Below are 18,977 nucleotides of genomic sequence, written 5' to 3' on the forward strand. Positions count from 1 at the left end.
AAATGTGAACTTGGCAAAGCTGCCTCTTGGTATGAGTTACTCTCGTAGGTCAAGATGAATGTTGGTAAGCTGGTTAGACATGTACAACAAAAACAGCACCCGGATGACCAGACACGAATAGCCAAGCGCCACATGGACACACACACACACACCATGGACAACATGTATATACCAAAACAATATCTTTTATTTGTAGTCCATCACCACAGCCCTGGCAGGCTATTCTGCACCAAAGCCAATGGAGAAAACACATGACAAGCTTATACAATAGAGAAAAGAGAGGAAGTCAACTGGATGGTAAGCAGTAAGTGTTTACATTTCCACGGGTGTCGCTCTGGACACCACCACACCTGTCGTACTAATGTTGACCAGATCTAGCTAGGTCTAGTTCTATAATACCTGGCATACCTGCTGTGGCATTCAACCAATCCTGTCCCATTCTGCTGACCACCTTTGGGGGGGTTATTGCTGTGGGAATGATTATTACCCAGAGTCAACAAGAGAATCAAAACAAAAACAGGAAGACAACAGGGACAAGAAGCTGAAGAACACACATAGCACATATCTGGGTATTAGCAGTATTATTTCACGCTGGCAAAGGTGGAGTCCTGAAAGCTTTGGAGCACAATGTCAACTTTGATCCACAACCTAAAATGGACTGGAGATGCTGCAAAGCCATCAGGATCCTCACACTTTAGTGTTGCTTTCAATGGTAAAAATAGAGAAAGAAGACGCTTTCTGCAGACGGTCCATGTTTGTGCTTTTTTAATAATACTATTATCTTAATGAGGTCATAGTTTGGTTTGTTATACACTGGAGTTACAAAGGAAATTAAAATAGACTAAAATTCGAATAGCCCACCAATGGTAAACAGTACAGTATTTTTAGGGGACATTCCTCCCCCAATGAAAGTTGGGTAAGAGGAGCTGAGAGGTCACTGATAGAATGCCTATACATACAGACACACACATACATACACACATACCACACAAACATACATTCTGTCGCAAACACACTCACACACACACACTCACACACACAGGTATATACTGTACAGAAACAGTCAAAACAATGGAGACAAGATGGAGTTGCACTAAAGTCTTCACAAAGCACAAATTGTCTTTTTATTCCTTTCTCTTGTTCCTTACCAATTTCATGATGAATTTGTTTTTTTTATTTGAAAAAGTAGACATATACTGTAGCATCTCCACGCTGACTTTTAGTTCGGTTGATTCCTCTTTGATGTTGAAGTCGTCTTTATAGTCAGATAATCAAAAAACACAAGAACAGTTTTGCGAAATTGATGCACAACAATCCCATACATTCTGAAGTTCAGGAGTCAAAATGAAATGTTCTTGTGGCAAAAGTTCTCCACTCTGGGCCTGTCCCAGTCTCCATTCCACTCTGGGCCTGTCCGAGTCTCCATTGGAATAGTTCCCACAGGACATGACTGGGTCACTGACCATTCATCTCATGGGTACATCCCGTTTCTTGTGTTGTACTTCCTTTATTTGAGTCCATCGAAGTTTCCCGCACGCCCTCCACACGCCACAATCCTTACTCCATTCCTTGTGTATTTTCCGAGAACATTCTAGATACAAGGTTTGTGTTGGATTAGAACATTCCGGGGCCCGGACTGAACCCCATGTCCATGTCCATGCCACGTGGCCTCATCTGACCCCCCATCATCATTGTCTGCTGCGGGGGGCCGCCCATGCCCTGCAGTGACATCATCATGTTAGGCGAGCCTCCGGGGCCGGGGTGGGCCATTTGTCTGCCCTGCATCATCCCTCCCGGCCCCCCGGGGGACATCATCCGGTGCTGGGGGCCCATCATGCCTTGGCCCATGAATCCCGGTGGCCGCATCGAGTTGTGACCAGGGTTTCCCATGGGCATGTCTTGGGGCCCCATTCCCCCGCCAGGCCCCCCTGGCATTCCCCCCATCCCCTGCATGGGCATACCCATCCTGGGGGGCCCGTCGCCCATCATGCCCTGCATGGGGAAGCCAGAGGGGTGTGGTGGCTTCCCCCCGGGGTTGTCTCCTCCGCCTCGGGGGAAGTAAGACAGAGTCTGGCTGGGCTTCTCTGATGGGATTATCCTGGACAGGTCAAACTCGGGAATGCCAGACGCTCCAGGCCGCATCACCTCGTGAAGGTCCGCATCACTGAATCCACCCTGCATGCTGTTGAACTCCGGCCCTCCAGGGGTATTGGGCTTACACATGCCCCCGTCGCCCCCTCCACCGTGGGGCATGTTCCCCATTCGTCCTCCCATGGGGCCTCCCTCTCCCTGAAAGCCCATGGGATGACCAGGGAAACCCTGGGGTCCGGGACCGTTATGGGGGGAGAAGGGACCTTGTTGGGAGGGGGACTGGGTGAGCGGGTATCCCTGGCCTCGGTGAGGGTAAACCATGCGTCCCTGGGACATCATTTGAGGGTTTGCCATACCAGGGTCTTGAGGGTTGGATGGTATCATCATGCCATGGGGCATCATACCTGGACCCATGTTAGGGGCATTGGGAGAGGGCATCTGAGGGGGCATGCCATGGGAGAGGGGCTGCGATCCCATGGGAGTCATACCCAGAGGACTGAGGGCAGGCATGGGTCCAGCGTTGCCAGGTCCCATCATACGTGGATTGCCTTGGTGGTGGTTCATTCCCATACCTGTATGTGGCAAAACAAAGAGGAAAAGTGATTAATATTCAGTCCAAGTAACGTTTCACCCTGCAAAGGATATTCCAGTTGGGCTAGATTTGCGTGAATGGCGCAAAAACGTTTATGGAACATATCAAGGAAGAATAGTATGAATATGCCCCAAGCATGATGGAGGTAAAGCTATAAAAAGTCATTTCAGCTATCATACCATTATTGTTCATTGAAGGCAGGTTGGGGGAGCGCGCTGGGGGCGAGTCATCATCAGAACTGGCCACAGTCTTTATGGCGTCATGGTAAAGTGGGGTGGAGCTGGGCATGGCAAACTTGGACATGCGTGACATCATGATGGAGAGGGGGTTCTGGGATAGCGTGGGCTCGGGGGGGATGTTGTAGGGGGCGCCGGACGGGACGCTGCCTGGGAGGGACATGGGGCCAGATGGAGCCCCTGACGAGGGAGGGGCTGAGGGAGGACCATTACCACCTGGAGGAGGTGATATAGAAAGAAATGTACAATGACAAGCTCATAGCAATCTAGAATTTAGATTTGTTTTTGTTTTTGATCCTTCATTAGCAAAAAAAAAAAGTACTTTGAGGTATACAAGGTACTGAACGAAATCATTACCACAGCACACACTGTATTTTGTTCAGCATGATTAAAGTCATATGGCCACATGGAGGTGCCAGTGGACCATAACCCATCCCAGCCCCAGATAGCTGTGTTACCTTGAATGAGTGATGCATTGATAGATTCACAGGCCTTCTTTATTATTTTTGAAAAATTCAGTACTATAGATTGAGTGATTTCAGAAGACTGATACTGGCTCAAGTTGGATTATAGTCTATGACACACAATATTGTATAATATTTCCAATCACAGTAATAATAACTGATAATGCTATCCAGAAAGTTAGCCACACAAACTCACTTACAATGCATTAACCAATGGATTTGAATGGAAAATCAAGATGCACTGAAAATAAAGATGGCAAATTCAATATTGAATGAAGAAGCAATGATAGAGCGGGTGAGGAGAATGAATAGGAGACGCTAAGAAAAATGAATAGGAGAAAGAAAGTGTTTTACCTTGCTCCATATTCCCCATCATGTTTGGTGAGGTGATACTGAGGGGGGGCTTGCCACCCTGAGAGGGCACTCCCGGACTCTGCATGGGTGGTTTTGGTGAGGAGGCCCATCCTGGAGAGGGGTTTGGAAGAGAAGGAGACCTCATATGAACTGGAGAGGCACCCGCCGAGCCCATCATGGAGTGGGGGGACTTCATTGGTCCTGAAGTTGGAGGAGCGGGAGGGGCATTGGGGCCTGTGGGACCAGTGAGCATGCCAGCCAGCTGGGACGGGGTCTGAGGGGACTTGAGGTTTCCAGAGGGGGAGCCCATCATGGGAGACTGCACCTGCCTCAAAGGAGGGGACTTGAGTGGGTTGATGTTGGGAGAGTTCCCCCCTCCTGCCTGGACATTCAGATCTGCTGGCTTGCGGCCTCTCTGACCCTGTGGAGGGCCAGCAGCAGGGGGGAGATGGTTAAGACGGCCATTACCCCCAGTAGGAGTGGATCGGTGCTCTGGACCAAAAGCTTGCTCTCCATGCGGACCCCTCATTCCTCCAGGCCCCCCTGGGAAGGGCCGCCCATGCCCCATAGGAAAGTCTCCCGGCTGTGCCTGCTCAGGGAACGGCGGCCCCTGCATCGGCCTGCCCTGTGGACCCATGTTCTCCATCGGAGGTCCTCCACCTGCTCTCATTCTCATCATCTCATCTGGACTCATGTTCATGGGGGCCTCTCGCAGCTTGGAAGGGTGCATGTGGGGACCTGGCCCAGGCCCGGGCCCCATGCCAAACTCAGGCCCCATTTCTCTGCCCCCCATTCCCTGGAGCCTGGAGGATGGACTCATAGGACCATCACCGGGCATTCTGGGAAACATACCCATGCCATTACCAGGTTCCATGCCACCTCTTTGGTGCCCCATCATCCTTTGCATGTCCATCATCATCCCAGGAGGGAGGCCCTTCTCTCCACCCATTCCCTGGTGAAACATTGCCTCCTGGACTGACTGAGGGTTTGGGAAGCGCTCACCACGACCCCCTGGACCAGCAAACATCCCCCCAGGTCCTCCGGGGAAGCCTCGTGCATCTCCCATCCGGGGGGGCATGTCATCAGGCCAGCCCATGCCAGGCCTAGGGGGTCCCTCCATTTCAGGGTTCATCATACCAGAGAAGCCAGGCATCCTCTGCATATGTGGGGGCATGCCCCTGGGGCCAGGGCCCATGGACATGCGCTCCTGGTAGTGCTCCGGTGGCCCCCCTGGTCCACCCCACATCTCTCCTGGGCCCATCTGGTAGGGAGGAGGGGGTCCTCGTATCATGCCACGTGGACCATGGGGGTGCATCATCATGTCAGGGGGAAGTGGACGGTGTTGCATTTCTTGTTTTCTCTTCTTCTCTTCATAAAACTCCTGCTGCAGCTTCAACCAAGCCACCTGCTCTGGGGTCATGTGGTCTCCATCTATGCAGCCCCCTGGAACCCCCATGTGTGGGCCCATTTCATCTTGTGGGAAGGAGGGCATGTCCCTGGGACCGTGCGGTGGGCCAAAGGGGGGTCCTTGGGGGCGAGGGCCTCCTGGCCCTCCCGGTGGTCCAAGGCTCTGAGACTGTGCCATCATGGCCTGGAGAGGGCCTTGCTCAGGCCTACGGGGTACACCATCAGGGCCACCGTCATGGGGTCCACCATGGCCCTGCGGGGGCCCTGGGGGTGGGGCGTCACGGTCATCAGGGAAAAGCATGCGCTGGATGTCCCTCAAGGTCTGGAGGGAGCGCTGGCGATGCTCCAGCTGCTCCTGAGACAGACCCTCTGTGTTGGCCTCCATGTTCAACAGCTCCTGGGCCAGCTGTTGCTGCTGTTGTTGCTGCTGGGGTGTCAGACCTACCCCACCAGGGCCTCCACCCTGCCCTCCTTCACCTGCCTGTGGCGGGTTGAGGCCTGCCTCAGGTTGGGTGACAGGGGCCTGGTCAACTGGGGCTGTTGCGTTACTGGGGCTACTGCCAGGGATATTTTTGGCTTCCATGCCCGCCGACGTGGACCCTTCCTGGGGAAGAACACCAGACTGGGCCCCTTGGTTGGAAGGCTGGGGTGGGGCTGGCTCGCTCATGCCAGGTAAGGACGGCTTGGATCCAGGCTGGTGGTTCTGATCTTGGGCATGGGACGGGGGTTGCTGGGGGGGCTTGGAGTCATTTCGCAGGCCTCCTGCTGCATTGTTCTAAGGGAGACAAAGATGAATAAGTTGTCGCATCTCATGCACACAATGATGTGTGTGATAAGTAGAGCCTGTGCCTGTGTGTGTGTGTGTGTGTGTGTGTGTGTGTGTGTGTGTGTGCGCGCGCGCATGTTTACCAGGATGAGGTGAGCCTTGTCCTTGCTGTTGGAGATGTTTTTCATGTGGAAGGCAATGATGTTTTCTGTGTGACCAGTTAGGACGGCATCAGCTGCCCTGAGGACGAGAAGGCAGACGGTCAGATATCAGTCATCACACACAGTGTGTGTGTGTGTGTGTGTGTGTGAGAGAGAGAGAGCAAGCCAGATGAATGAGTGTTAGATGAGACCATGAAGGAAATGCCAAGGTCAACAGACTAAACAAACTATTTTACACACACAGACACAGACAGACAGAGACACACACAGACAGACAGACAGACAGACAGACACACACACACACACACACACACACACACACACACACACACACACCTTCCACTTAACACCCACATCTTTGATCTCTAATTCCCAACAGAGTGTTAATCTAAGCCAAGTGTAACGCTCCCACTGAGAAACACACATGCTGGTGCAGACAAACACACACTGAGAAACACACATGCTGGTGCAGACAAACACACACTGAGAAACACACATGCTGGTGCAGACAAACACACAATGGATTTAGGCTGTAACTGTAACTGAGAAAATTGGGGGGAGGAGAGACGGGGTAGGAAGCGAGCATCTGAGTGCCACACACAGCATCAGCTGCAACAAACAAACATCAAAGACAACGCCAGCCGTCAATGACAGAGGCACAGACACACACTTAAGGCAACTGACGTCATTGTCAGTAATTCCATTCAATTTCAAATTGCTATCCGACAAAGGGTCTCACAGTGTTTGTGTGTGTGTGTGTGTGTGTGTGTGTGTGTATGTTATGCTTGTGTAAAATAAAAAATAAAAAAGAGTATGTATTGAGATGATCGTTTAATTAGCATGTCTAAATAGACCAAATCACCGTGACGTCACCATGTAAACAAATGTACTTCCGGGTACCACTTGGGGAAGGCGGCAGGTTTAAATGTGCGTGTTGTCAAATAAATGCTGTCAAACCCTCTCGTTGTTTTCGGCCGACTACTTTCAATTTAAATGGTTAAACGGTTGGTAAACATGCTTGTCCGACGTATCTAGCCTTTCTTCTGTGTTTGTTTTATGTAGTGTTAGCTAGCTAATAATGTTTGTTTGTCTGTCAAACTCGCTGTTTTTTTGCAGACTCGTAACCTCGCGTCACCAGGCTCTTCTCGGCGAGAGCAGACTCGTTAACGTTACAGACAGAGCTACCGACGCCACGTTAATTTAATTTAGCGTCAAGTCTCTCTGGTCTGGTCCAACAGGTAAATAAGCTAGTCTGGTCTCCACTAACGTTAGTGAAAGTGTTGTTATGAATGATATTAAACAACAACACAACACGGACGAACCATTTTTGTCTTCTTTGTCTGTTTTTGTCTTCAACACGTCAGTTTGTGCCGTTCACCGCCATTATAATGTGTGGACCTCAGGGGTACCCGGAAGTAAATGTAAACATCCCGCTGATTTGGTCTATAGAGCTCTAAATAATCCATGTAGCTCTTCCACAGTGAAAATGCACACATCCGTAAACACAACACTCAACACTCCACAACCACAACAGACTAAACACAGCACTCAACAACCACAACCACAACAGACTAAACACTGCACTCAACACTCCACAACCACAACAGACTAAACACTGCACTCAACACTCCACAACAGACTAAACACAGCACTCAACACTCCACAACAGACTAAACACAGCACTCAACACTCCACAACAGACTAAACACAGCACTCAACACTCCACAACAGACTAAACACAGCACTCAACACTCCACAACCACAACAGACTAAACACTGCACTCAACACTCCACAACCACAACAGACTAAACACAGCACTCAACACTCCACAACCACAACAGACTAAACACAGCACTCAACACTCCACAACCACAACAGACTAAACACAGCACTCAACACTCCACACAACAGACTAAACACAGCACTCAACGCTCCACAACCACAACAGACTAAACACAGCACTCAACACACCACAACCACAACAGACTAAACACTGCACTCAACACTCCACAACCACAACAGACTAAACACAGCACTCAACACTCCACAACCACAACAGACTAAACACAGCACTCAACACTCCACAACCACAACAGACTAAACACAGCACTCAACACTCCACAACCACAACAGACTAAACACAGCACTCAACACTCCACAACCACAACAGACTAAACACAGCACTCAACACTCCACAACCACAACAGACTAAACACAGCACTCAACACTCCACAACCACAACAGACTAAACACAGCACTCAACACTCCACAACCACAACAGACTAAACACAGCACTCAACACTCCACAACAGACTAAACACAGCACTCCACAACCACAACAGACTAAACACAGCACTCAACACTCCACAACCACAACAGACTAAACACAGCACTCAACACTCCACAACCACAACAGACTAAACACAGCACTCAACACTCCACAACCACAACAGACTAAACACAGCACTCAACACTCCACAACAGACTAAACACAGCACTCAACACTCCACAACAGACTAAACACAGCACTCAACACTCCACAACCACAACAGACAAACACAGCACTCAACACTCCACAACCACAACAGACAAACACAGCACTCAACACTCCACAACCACAACAGACTAAACACCGCACTCAACACTCCACAACCACAACAGACTAAACACAGCACTCAACACTCCACAACCACAACCGACTAAACACTGCACTCAACACTCCACAACCACAACAGACTAAACACAGCACTCAACACTCCACAACCACAACAGACTAAACACAGCACTCAACACTCCACAACCACAACAGACTAAACACAGCACTCAACACTCCACAACAGACTAAACACAGCACTCAACACTCCACAACCACAACAGACTAAACACAGCACTCAACACTCCACAACAGACTAAACACAGCACTCAACACTCCACAACAGACTAAACACAGTATCATTCAACATGTCCGATTTTGGACACCAATCCTCAAAACTGTCATTGGTGAGGGCGGTTGATGAACTAAGATAGTGCCGAAGATACCAGCCACCGTCAGGTGGGCTGGTGAAACCTCCCATCGTTTCATGCACACTTGTCTGTTAAAAACACACACGAGTCTCCTTACTTGTTAGCCATCTCTGTGGTGAAAACATAAACGACTTTTGAGCCCGGTTTCTGGCCACTGGCAGGTTCTGTTGCGGAGCCCTGGCCCCCCAGTGCATTGTGGGAGGGTGTGGAAGACCGACTGAGTCCGGCATTGGAGGTAGGATGGGAGATGGAGTCCTGGGGCTTCACATCGCTGGAGTTACAGTCTGTGTGGAGACAGAGGGGAGACCATGGGTTTAGGACCAGCAGAGACATGGGTAGTGTAGTTCAGGAAGTGTCTTAGCTACAGCACACATGTACGCACACATTAACACACTTACTGAAGAATGCTTTGTCATCCTCATCACTCTCTCCTCCAGAGCACCAGTCAGCACCACTGTAGGGCTGCCTCCTCTCCGCCACACACATCCTCTTCACCCTGCTACTGTCTGTGTACACACACACACACACGACCATGTGTGAGTTACAGCTAGGGATGTGCAAAACCATTTTTCAAAGTGTCTGACTGTTGCCTACTCTGAGCGGATACCCAAGAGGAAATAAATAACTGTGTGTACAGCACTTTTCAACACAACGTTACAAAGTGCTGCAAAAGGTAAACGGAACAATTCAAACATAAACAATCAGCTGTAATCAAGGGAAGACATGTGCTGATGCTTCCAATAATTAATGCTGAATTAATTCCCCCTATGGTAAAAGACGTGTCTGTCTATCTACTGGTTGCACATCAACAGGCGCACGCACACGCGGACACACACACACACACACACACACACACAGTTTAGCACTGTACCTATTCTACCACTGATCATTTCAAATGGGCGATCTTGTTATAAATAGATGCAACTTGTCTTTCTATCTACTCCAAACTAGTTTGATTGCACAGCCGCTAACTACTCTCCTAAACACATCAGCAAACTGTCTTAGTTATGGTTCACTTTTTTGTAAATCTACCTTAGAATAAAAACTAGATTTAGTATCGTCCTGCAAACGTCAAACATTGAAATTCACACCGTCACATTTAAAACATTCACTGTAGCGCTTATTGGATATTTGTGGACCTCAGCTACTGGCTGAGGTGATAATAAAGAGTAACGTGATTGGCTGTGATGCCTTTCACCTTTCTCCTCACTGGTGGGCGTGCCAGTCTCCGCTTGTTCGTACGACTCCACCGAGGTGCTCCTCTCCCTTTTGACTTTGACCTTGGAGCTCGGGCCAGAGGTCAGGCCCTGGCCGTTCTTCAGCCCCATGCCCCCTGCCACGCCCTGAGCTCCTTTGGCACCCAGCGTCTTGGGGTCGCACGGGGAGGGCTGCGATTGGCTGCCAGCGCTCCCTGCTTTCCCCTGATTGGTCAGTTTAGAGTCCATCTGGGCGGCAGTGGAGGGGGACATGACGGGAGGTGAGCGTACCATGGCCTCCGTCTTGGGTTTAGGGCTGACAGACAGGAGGAAAGAGAAGAAGACCGGCCTCATTAACATATTTACACATATATTCTGAGAATAGTTTATACTGTAACAGAGCAAAGCAAAAACAATTTGAATATATTATACATTCTAATGGAAGTCTCCATATGAAAGTGCCTTCAACAAACATTCCAGCAAACAAACTAGCAAAATATTCTGATTGAGTCTTCCCACATCTATTCGTGTCCTGATTTCCACTTCTGACACCCAGAACAGGAAGACAACGGGGCATATCAGGCAAGGCAAAAGGCCTGGGGCCAGTTGCACAAAGCACCTTAAGATACGATTTTCCTTAAGCTGCGTTCACACCGACCTATTAAAGTTTATCGCTGGCATCAAGTTTACATACAAAGTCAATGCAAACGAGCGATTGAGCGTATATTCGCCCGGGAGAAAAATCGCTGGGCGTCCGAGCGACAGAGACAGAGCGATAGGGAGAAAATACGCTCGTCGCCCCAGATGAAATATCCCAACTCGAGCGAAAATACGCTGCATCAGTCGCTCGCTGTTCAACGCTGATTGGCTGCCGTGTGAGAGCGAGTCAAGGATCACACTGGCTTGGAACAAACCGCTGGTTTATTGTGTGGCAACAAACCGCATTGACAGCTGATTGACAGGCTGACAGCTGACATGAAGTGAAGTCTGTACTACCGGTATAGAGCTTGCGTTAGGAGCACGCTGATAGGCTTAGCTTGTAAACATCTACGGTGGCTCGTAGTGGACAAACATCATGACATTGCGTAACGTTATAGCCCTCACATGTCCATCAATTCTTGTGCCTGTTGATGAGCGATTTAAACAGAGCGACAGAGCGATTCCAAAGGGTTGAATCAAGCGACAGAGCGAAAAATAAATATCTCGGTGTGAACACAGCTTTAGAGTCCGAGGTGTCCATAAAATAAAATCGGTTGCACAAAACACCCTTAAATCTTCTCTTATAAGGTTAAACAGGAAAACTTAAACACAAGATTTAAGGGTGTTTTGTGCAGCTGATTCTATTTTATGGACACCTTAACTCGGACTCTAAGGAACATTTTAACTTAAGGTGCTTTGGGTCCCTGGGTCTTGGAGTTTGTGTGTATACCCAGGAATCACGATCTGGAATTGGAGACACACCATTGAGGAGAGGAGGCGGGGCAGGGAGCACATATACCGCATTCCAGTTGCACTGGGAACTAGGAATCTCCTGGTTCAAAGGTCGGGAATGCCTCCGTGACATCACCTGAACAGGGATTTCCTACTTTGAACCTCATCAACTCACAACCTCAAAATCCACGTTGGCAGGTCCCGCAAAAACAGTAGTGAAAGCTGTAGTAATAGTACACAGTTTATTAGCACCTGTCTTTTATTTGTATCATTAAATCAGTTGTACACACAGTACTGTCTGTCTAACTTATGTCACTCAACTGGGATATTCCTAGTTCCCAGTGCAACTGGAATGCGAAATAGTCAGGCAGCCTGACCCTCCACCTCCCCATGACAGCAACCCCTCTCTACCTCATGCGATGCACCCTCCTTCTCCACTGCACTGCCCAGGAGCCATGACACCAACCCCTCTCTACCTCAGGCACCCTCCTTCTCCACTGTAAGTCAATAATTTATTTCGGTCAATTTGTCAGTTTCACATAAATGCATTACAGTAATAATGTGCGTTTACATATAGGAGACCGAAAAGGTGTAGGCTGAAGCCGCAGCTTATGAATGCCTACCCTCTTTTACATTTCATTACATCAAAAATCAAAAACAAAAAATAAGATAGTTGCAAGAATCAGTTAACAACCACTGCCCAGGAGCCATGACACCAACCCCTCTCTACCTCAGGCACCCTCCTTCTCCACTGCCCAGGAGCCATGACACCAACCCCTCTCTACCTCAGGCACCCTCCTCCTCCACTGCCCAGGAGCCATGACACCAACCCCTCTCTACCTCAGGCACCCTCCTTCTCCACTGCCCAGGAGCCATGACACCAACCCCTCTCTACCTCAGGCACCCTCCTCCTCCACTGCCCAGGAGCCATGACACCAACCCCTCTCTACCTCAGGCACCCTCCTTCTCCACTGCCCAGGAGCCATGACACCAACCCCTCTCTACCTCAGGCACCCTCCTTCTCCACTGCCCAGGAGCCATGACACCAACCCCTCTCTACCTCAGGCATCCTCCTTCTCCACTGCCCAGGAGCCATGACACCAACCCCTCTCTACCTCATGCACCCTCCTTCTCCACTGCCCAGGAGCCATGACACCAACCCCTCTCTACCTCAGGCACCCTCCTTCTCCACTGCCCAGGAGCCATGACACCAACCCCTCTCTACCTCATGCACCCTCCTTCTCCACTGCCCAGGAGCCATGACACCAACCCCTCTCTACCTCATGCACCCTCCTTCTCCACTGCCCAGGAGCCATGACACCAACCCCTCTCTACCTCAGGCACCCTCCTCCTCCACTGCCCAGGAGCCATGACACCAACCCCTCTCTAGTACCTCATGCACCCTCCTTCTCCACTGCCCAGGAGCCATGACACCAACCCCTCTCTACCTCAGGCATCCTCCTTCTCCACTGCCCAGGAGCCATGACACCAACCCCTCTCTAGTACCTCATGCACCCTCTTTCTCCACTGCCCAGGAGCCGAGGTAGAGAGAGACATGACTCATGTTCCTTTGTTGCTTCTTTACATCCTCCAAAACGATGCCAAACTTCCATATTGACAACCGGTAGTTTGTTTGGCTTTCTATGAACACGAGGTCACCGGGACGATGGGGTTCTGGGGAATTGGCGGTGCACAGACAAACAGACTAATGCCTACCCCACACTACAGGATTTTCAAATCCTTGAAGATTATAAAAATCTTGAGACCCCACACACTACAGGACAGAGAGAGCCGATTTTTTAACATTTCAATCTTGGGACACGCACACAATCGCGTCTGTTCAAACGCAACCCCACACACTAGAAGATTATGCAGAAGATTCACCTTGGAAGCAGGGCTCGACGTTAACTTTTAAAATGCCTATTCAGTGTGCGCACCGGGTGTAGTAGTAGTAATAATGATAATAATAATAATAATAATAATAATAATAATAATAATACATTTGTGTCATTTCGTTTTCTAAACAAATCTTATTTTTTGTTTTTATAATGCATTTGCACTGAAAGGATTTGTTTAACTAATATTTGCGCGGACAGCCGCGTCCATTCGGGGTGTAGGCCTACTGTGCACGGCCAGTCGAAAACCGTCTGCACAGGTGCCTTGTGGAGGGGGCGTCTGCTGATTTGACTCACTTTTCCGTGTAGGCTACATGCTTTGCAGTATAGCATTAGTTTTCCGTCCCGTTCAAAGACGCACGGGTATTTCACCTCGAGGACAATTTCCTCGTTCTATGTTTATGTGCGGGGCTGCGGGCGGACCAGATTATTTTGCGAAAAACTGTAATGGAAACGCAGCTACTACTGGCTCTCTGCTCAAGATGCAATCGCCTGTCGGGTTGTAAATATCTAACATGTTAGATATCCCCGATTCACAATCGGGAAGAGGCAGTCTTCCCGATTGTGAATCTTTGAACCCCACACACTACAGGATCTTTTGGGAAGATTATCTGCCCGACGCGCATCAAATCGGGAGCACCCCCGAGAAAATCGGGAGGGGGGAATCTTGACCATAATCTTGCAAATTATCCTGTAGTGTGGGGTAGGCATAAAGCAACAGACTGCAGAGACACAGGCCATCAAGAAAGGACTGCTGTTTACGAGCTATGAGAGCAGTTCAGCTCAGGCAAACAGGACACTTCCAGCTGGCAGAGAACTCCCCATATACCACACCCTAATCTCTCTCTCTGACACACACACACATACAAGTAGCATGAAACAAATGCCAACATGTCCAAAAAGCACAGCCACAACCTAGCACATGTGCACACACACACACACACACACACACACACACACACACACACACACACACACACACACACACACACACACACACACACACACACACACACACACAGCTAGCAGAAGAAGAAGGCAAGGCTAAAATTTTGGCAGTCCTGACAGCCGTTTCCAGAGGCTCCAGAACCATGAGTCAGCAGCAGGGACAACTTCCAAGGAGAGTGTACTCCCTGACCCCAGGACAGCTCTGCATCACACATCAGGACCTCCTGTTGTACGAGCCGAGTGCAGAGACTGATCTGAGATCTGCATCCCACCTGACCTACACTTGCTCAGTAAACAGAGGCCAGAGTGACAGGCACGGCTCTGTGCCCCGTGCCCGCTCTATCAGTGATATAGAGACAATTTAAGTTCTAGGTATATACCAATAATTATGTATCTGCTTTATAGCTTTTGATTATGTAAATATAGCCAATGTCACTTGTATTTTGTTGTCATCAGTGTCAGGATTTGAGTTTCACTGCTGAAAGCATACAGGTACACACATGTATGTGCCTGCATGTAGGAACAATATCACTGTATGGTAATAACTATTAGAACACGGCTCTCTTGAATTTGTCAGCAAACACTACTAATTAGGCCAACCAGTTGCAGCTGTGGTGTCTTGTGTGCCAATTACGAATGAAACCGCGTTGAAAACGCTATAGACCAAATCACCGTGACGTCACCATGTAAACAAATTTACTTCCGGGTACCACTTGGGGAAGGCGGCAGGTTTAAATGTGCGTGTTGTCAAATAAATGCTGTCAAACCCTCTCGTTGTTTTCGGCCGACTACTTTCAATTTAAATGGTTAAACGGTTGGTAAACATGCTTGTCCGACGTATCTAGCCTTTCTTCTGTGTTTGTTTTATGTAGTGTTAGCTAGCTAATAACGTTTGTTTGTCTGTCAAACTCGCTGTTTTTTTGCAGACTCGTTAACGTTACAGACAGAGCTACCGACGCCACGTTAATTTAATTTAGCGTCAAGTCTACTCTGGTCTGGTCCAACAGGTAAATAAGCTAGTCTGGGCTAGTGTAAGTGTTGTTATGAATGATATTAAACAACAACACAACACGGACGAACCATTTTTGTCTTCTTTGTCTGTTTTTGTCTTCAACACGTCAGTTTGTGCCGTTCACCGCCATTATAATGTGTGGACCCAGGGGTACCCGGAAGTAAATGTAAACATCCCGCTGATTTGGTCTATTAAAAAATCTATTTGAATAATTATTTTTGTCAGATTATTGAATGATTTAGTTGTAGGCCATGTTCTAAGCGGGATAATGTATATTGAGGCGGTGATTACTGGGAAATAATGACCTTCAGGTGATGATTGAGCCCTCCGCTGCGCGTCGGGCTCAATCATCACCTGTCGGTCATTATTTCCCCCGTAATCACCGCCTCAATATACATTATCCCTTACGTAACTACTGCCGACTGCCGACCAACAGGTCTTCATCAGAATGATTCTGATGAAGACCTGTTGGTCCTGACCTGTGAGCTGACTTCTTTTCAGTGTGCAGACTTTATTTATTTTCTGCTCCAAGTTGATCTTGTATTTGTCCTGCACCTGACCTGCTGAGCTAACCTACTTCCTTCTTCAATAACTACTGCCGAACAACGTTACGGTTAAAAGCAATGACTTGGAAAGGTCTGACTCAGTCATTCTGTAGACTTGCTGCCGATAAGCTGTTTCACATTCCGCACGTCATGCACTTAGTGACAGATAAATGCAGAATTGGTGTTTTTACAGCATGACAAACAAACTGTAATTAGAGATGAACCCATCAATCGGCAACAGATCATCATTGGCCAATATACATTCTAAATAGGTTATCTGTGACTTTTTAAACAGATAATTGCTGCTTTTAGAATTTCAGAATGAGATCTTGTCGTTTCGTTTCACTCCATTCTGTACAGCGGGTTTTGAGAGTTTGATTCTTGTATTTGTTCACTATTTCCCGCTGTTGACATCAACCTGACATTGACAGGTTGCAATGTGGAGCCGTAAGAACAATCTGCTAAAACACAGTGTTATATATATTGAAATTGTAGTCATTGTGCTTGCTATGTACTTTTACAACTTAAGTCTGGGTTAAATGCATCATTAAAAAAATAAAATAATAATAATAATAATTGGAAGTGGCCCTTATGAACTTATGATGGGTGTGTCATTATTTGGAACCCATCCATCCATCTTCAACCACGTATCCGGGGTGGGATCAGGCAGGTAGGAGTTCCAGCAGGAGACCCCAAGCTTCCCTTTCCCTGACCACATTAGAGAGCTCTGACTGAGGGATCCCAAGGTGTTCCCAGGCCAGCGTGGAGATATCATCTCTCCACCTAGTCTGCCCCGTGGTCTCCTCCCAGCTGGACGTGCCTGGAAGTTGCACCTCCTAGGGAGGGAGATGGCCAGGTGGCATCCTTACCAGATGCCCGAGCCCGGACCACCTCAACTGGCTCCTTTCTACGCAAAGGAGGAGCGGCTCTACTCCGAGTCCCTCACAGATGACTGAGCTTCTCACCTTCTCCCTGAGGAAGATGCCAACCACCCTCCTGAGAAAACCCATTTCAGCCGCTTGTTGGAATGTCATTATTTGGAATGTCAACCACAAATAAAGAATCCAGCAAGTAGCTCAGTCTTGCATTTTGAATCATGATCGCAAAATTAATAATTTTTTGTTTTGGTTTGTTTCAATTGAAATGAAAATAGCATTCCCTACAGTTGACTAGTAGTATTTCTTTGCGGGCAAAGTTAAAATTCAGAAAGTCCGAGCAATCAGAATCACTTGCCACAAGCCCCAAGGAGAACCTCAAAGCTGAGGTGAACAGTTATATTAATGACACTCACATCTACCGTCTTTCCCATATGACGTGAATGCAGTAAGACAGACACACACACACACACACACACACACACACACACACACCACACCACACACACACACACACACACACATTGACTTCTCACCCCCCCCGCCCCCCTTGCAGCCTTGGCCTTGACCTTGAGCCTTGCATGCACCCACAGCCACCCGCTCCTCTCACCTCTGTGTGTTGGTGGACGGGGAGTTCTTCAGCCTATTGGAGTGCATTGATGGGGCTCCCAGGACCACCGAGCAGGGCGGAGTGATGAGCTGGTGAGGGCTGCCCGTGTGCGTGAGCGGCGCCTTGGTGCGCACGTTCCTGGAGCCCGCGCCAGGACCAGGGTTCCCAATGTTCCCCAGGCTTCCCCGGCTGTCCTTGGCCTCCTCTCGCTCTTTCTTCCCTCGGTCCTTCTTGTTGAAGTGTGTCGCTGGTGTACCTGCCGCCGCTGGCCTCTCCTCCTGGACCTCCAACATTCTCTCTATGTCCTTGTCAGTGTGAGCGTTTGTGCGCGAGTGTGTGTGTGTGAGTGTATATGTGTGTGTGTGTGTGTGTGTGAGAGAGTGTGTGTGCGGGGGGGGGGGGGGGGGGGAGCAATAGTCCAGGAGTCTTTTTTTCTTGTTGGTGTGTATTTAAGAAGCTCCCCCAAGGGGGCCTTCAAAGCCCTTGGGCGCACTGCAGAGAGAGGAGAGGAGAGAAGAGGGAAAAGATTAGTTAAGAAAAGTGGAAAAAGCAAAAGGCTCCCATGAGAAGTCTGACCAAAGTTTGAAAACAGCAGCAGCACTACATCGCAACTCACACACAGCGATGTGGGGAGTGGTAAGAGGTAGCATGGCAATCCAAACCAACCTTTGCATGTTTCTGTGTGTGTGTGTGTGTGTGTGTGTGTGTATGTGTGTGTGTGTGTGCGCGCGTGTGTGTGCGTGCGTGCGTGTGTGTGTGTGTGCGTGCGTGTGTGTGCGTGTGTGTGTGCATGCTGCAGAGTGCGTGCGACTGTACGCTCCTCTGGTAATTGCATGAGAATCCTGTTCCAGAGAGCAGCACAGTCAGTCAGATTATATTGTCATCCTGAAAATATTTAGGAGCGCCTCCAAAAGACTCCAACATTGTAACTGACTCCAGAGTTCCCCTGGGGGTTGGCGTGGGGGTTGGGGTGGGGGTTGGCGTGGGGGGAGGGGGCGGGCGGGGGGGAGGGGGGCAAGGGCTGCTGGGAACCAGACAAATCCACCAAGTCGTCCAGCAGCAGCAGCGAGACTCATTTCTCACTGGCCTAAAGGAGAAGCTGTTTCCATGCTACTGCACACACTACACACATACAGAGGTTCACTTCTCCACAGAGAGGGAAGCACAGAGGAGCCCTGTGTCTCCCAATGACACTGATCAGGCTAAGCTGCAAATATAAAATAGGCAGTGTGACACAGCAGTGGAGGAGGTGTGATTATTGATTCTTACTGCAGTTTGTATATCTTATATCAACATGACTATTTCCAACTAGCCTGGTTAACCATCCTCCTGATCACGTGAACTCACATTCTGTTCTGTTCTGTGGATC

General features: G+C 49.0%; 1 protein-coding gene across 1 annotated transcript; it reads right to left on the bottom strand.

Annotated features, from left to right (window-relative positions):
• Nucleotides 1-167: 167 nt before the first annotated feature.
• On the bottom strand, nt 168-18,012 carry bcl9 (BCL9 transcription coactivator). The gene is made up of 8 exons (XM_083638640.1): nt 17,609-18,012; nt 10,295-10,608; nt 9,495-9,602; nt 9,194-9,380; nt 6,054-6,150; nt 3,738-5,919; nt 2,863-3,135; nt 168-2,663 (listed from the first exon to the last, which is right to left on the bottom strand). The coding sequence occupies exons 1-8, from the start codon at nt 17,899-17,901 to the stop codon at nt 1,615-1,617; spliced, it is 4,503 nt and encodes a 1,500-aa protein (XP_083494766.1). The 5' UTR covers nt 17,902-18,012; the 3' UTR covers nt 168-1,614.
• Nucleotides 18,013-18,977: the final 965 nt, after the last annotated feature.

This window comes from Poromitra crassiceps (genome assembly GCF_964638095.1).
Source record: "Poromitra crassiceps genome assembly, chromosome: 6".
Lineage (NCBI taxonomy): Eukaryota > Metazoa > Chordata > Actinopteri > Beryciformes > Melamphaidae > Poromitra > Poromitra crassiceps.

Coding starts and splice junctions, on each gene's coding strand:
- bcl9 (XM_083638640.1), bottom strand. CDS start 17,901: ATGTTGGAGGTCCAGGAGGAGAGGCCAGCGGCGGCAGGTACACCAGCG. Junction 10,609..17,608: donor CCGTCCACCAACACACAGAG/GTGAGAGGAGCG, acceptor CCTGTCTGTCAG/CCCTAAACCCAAGACGGAGG. Junction 3,136..3,737: donor GATGGGGAATATGGAGCAAG/GTAAAACACTTT, acceptor CACCTCCTCCAG/GTGGTAATGGTCCTCCCTCA.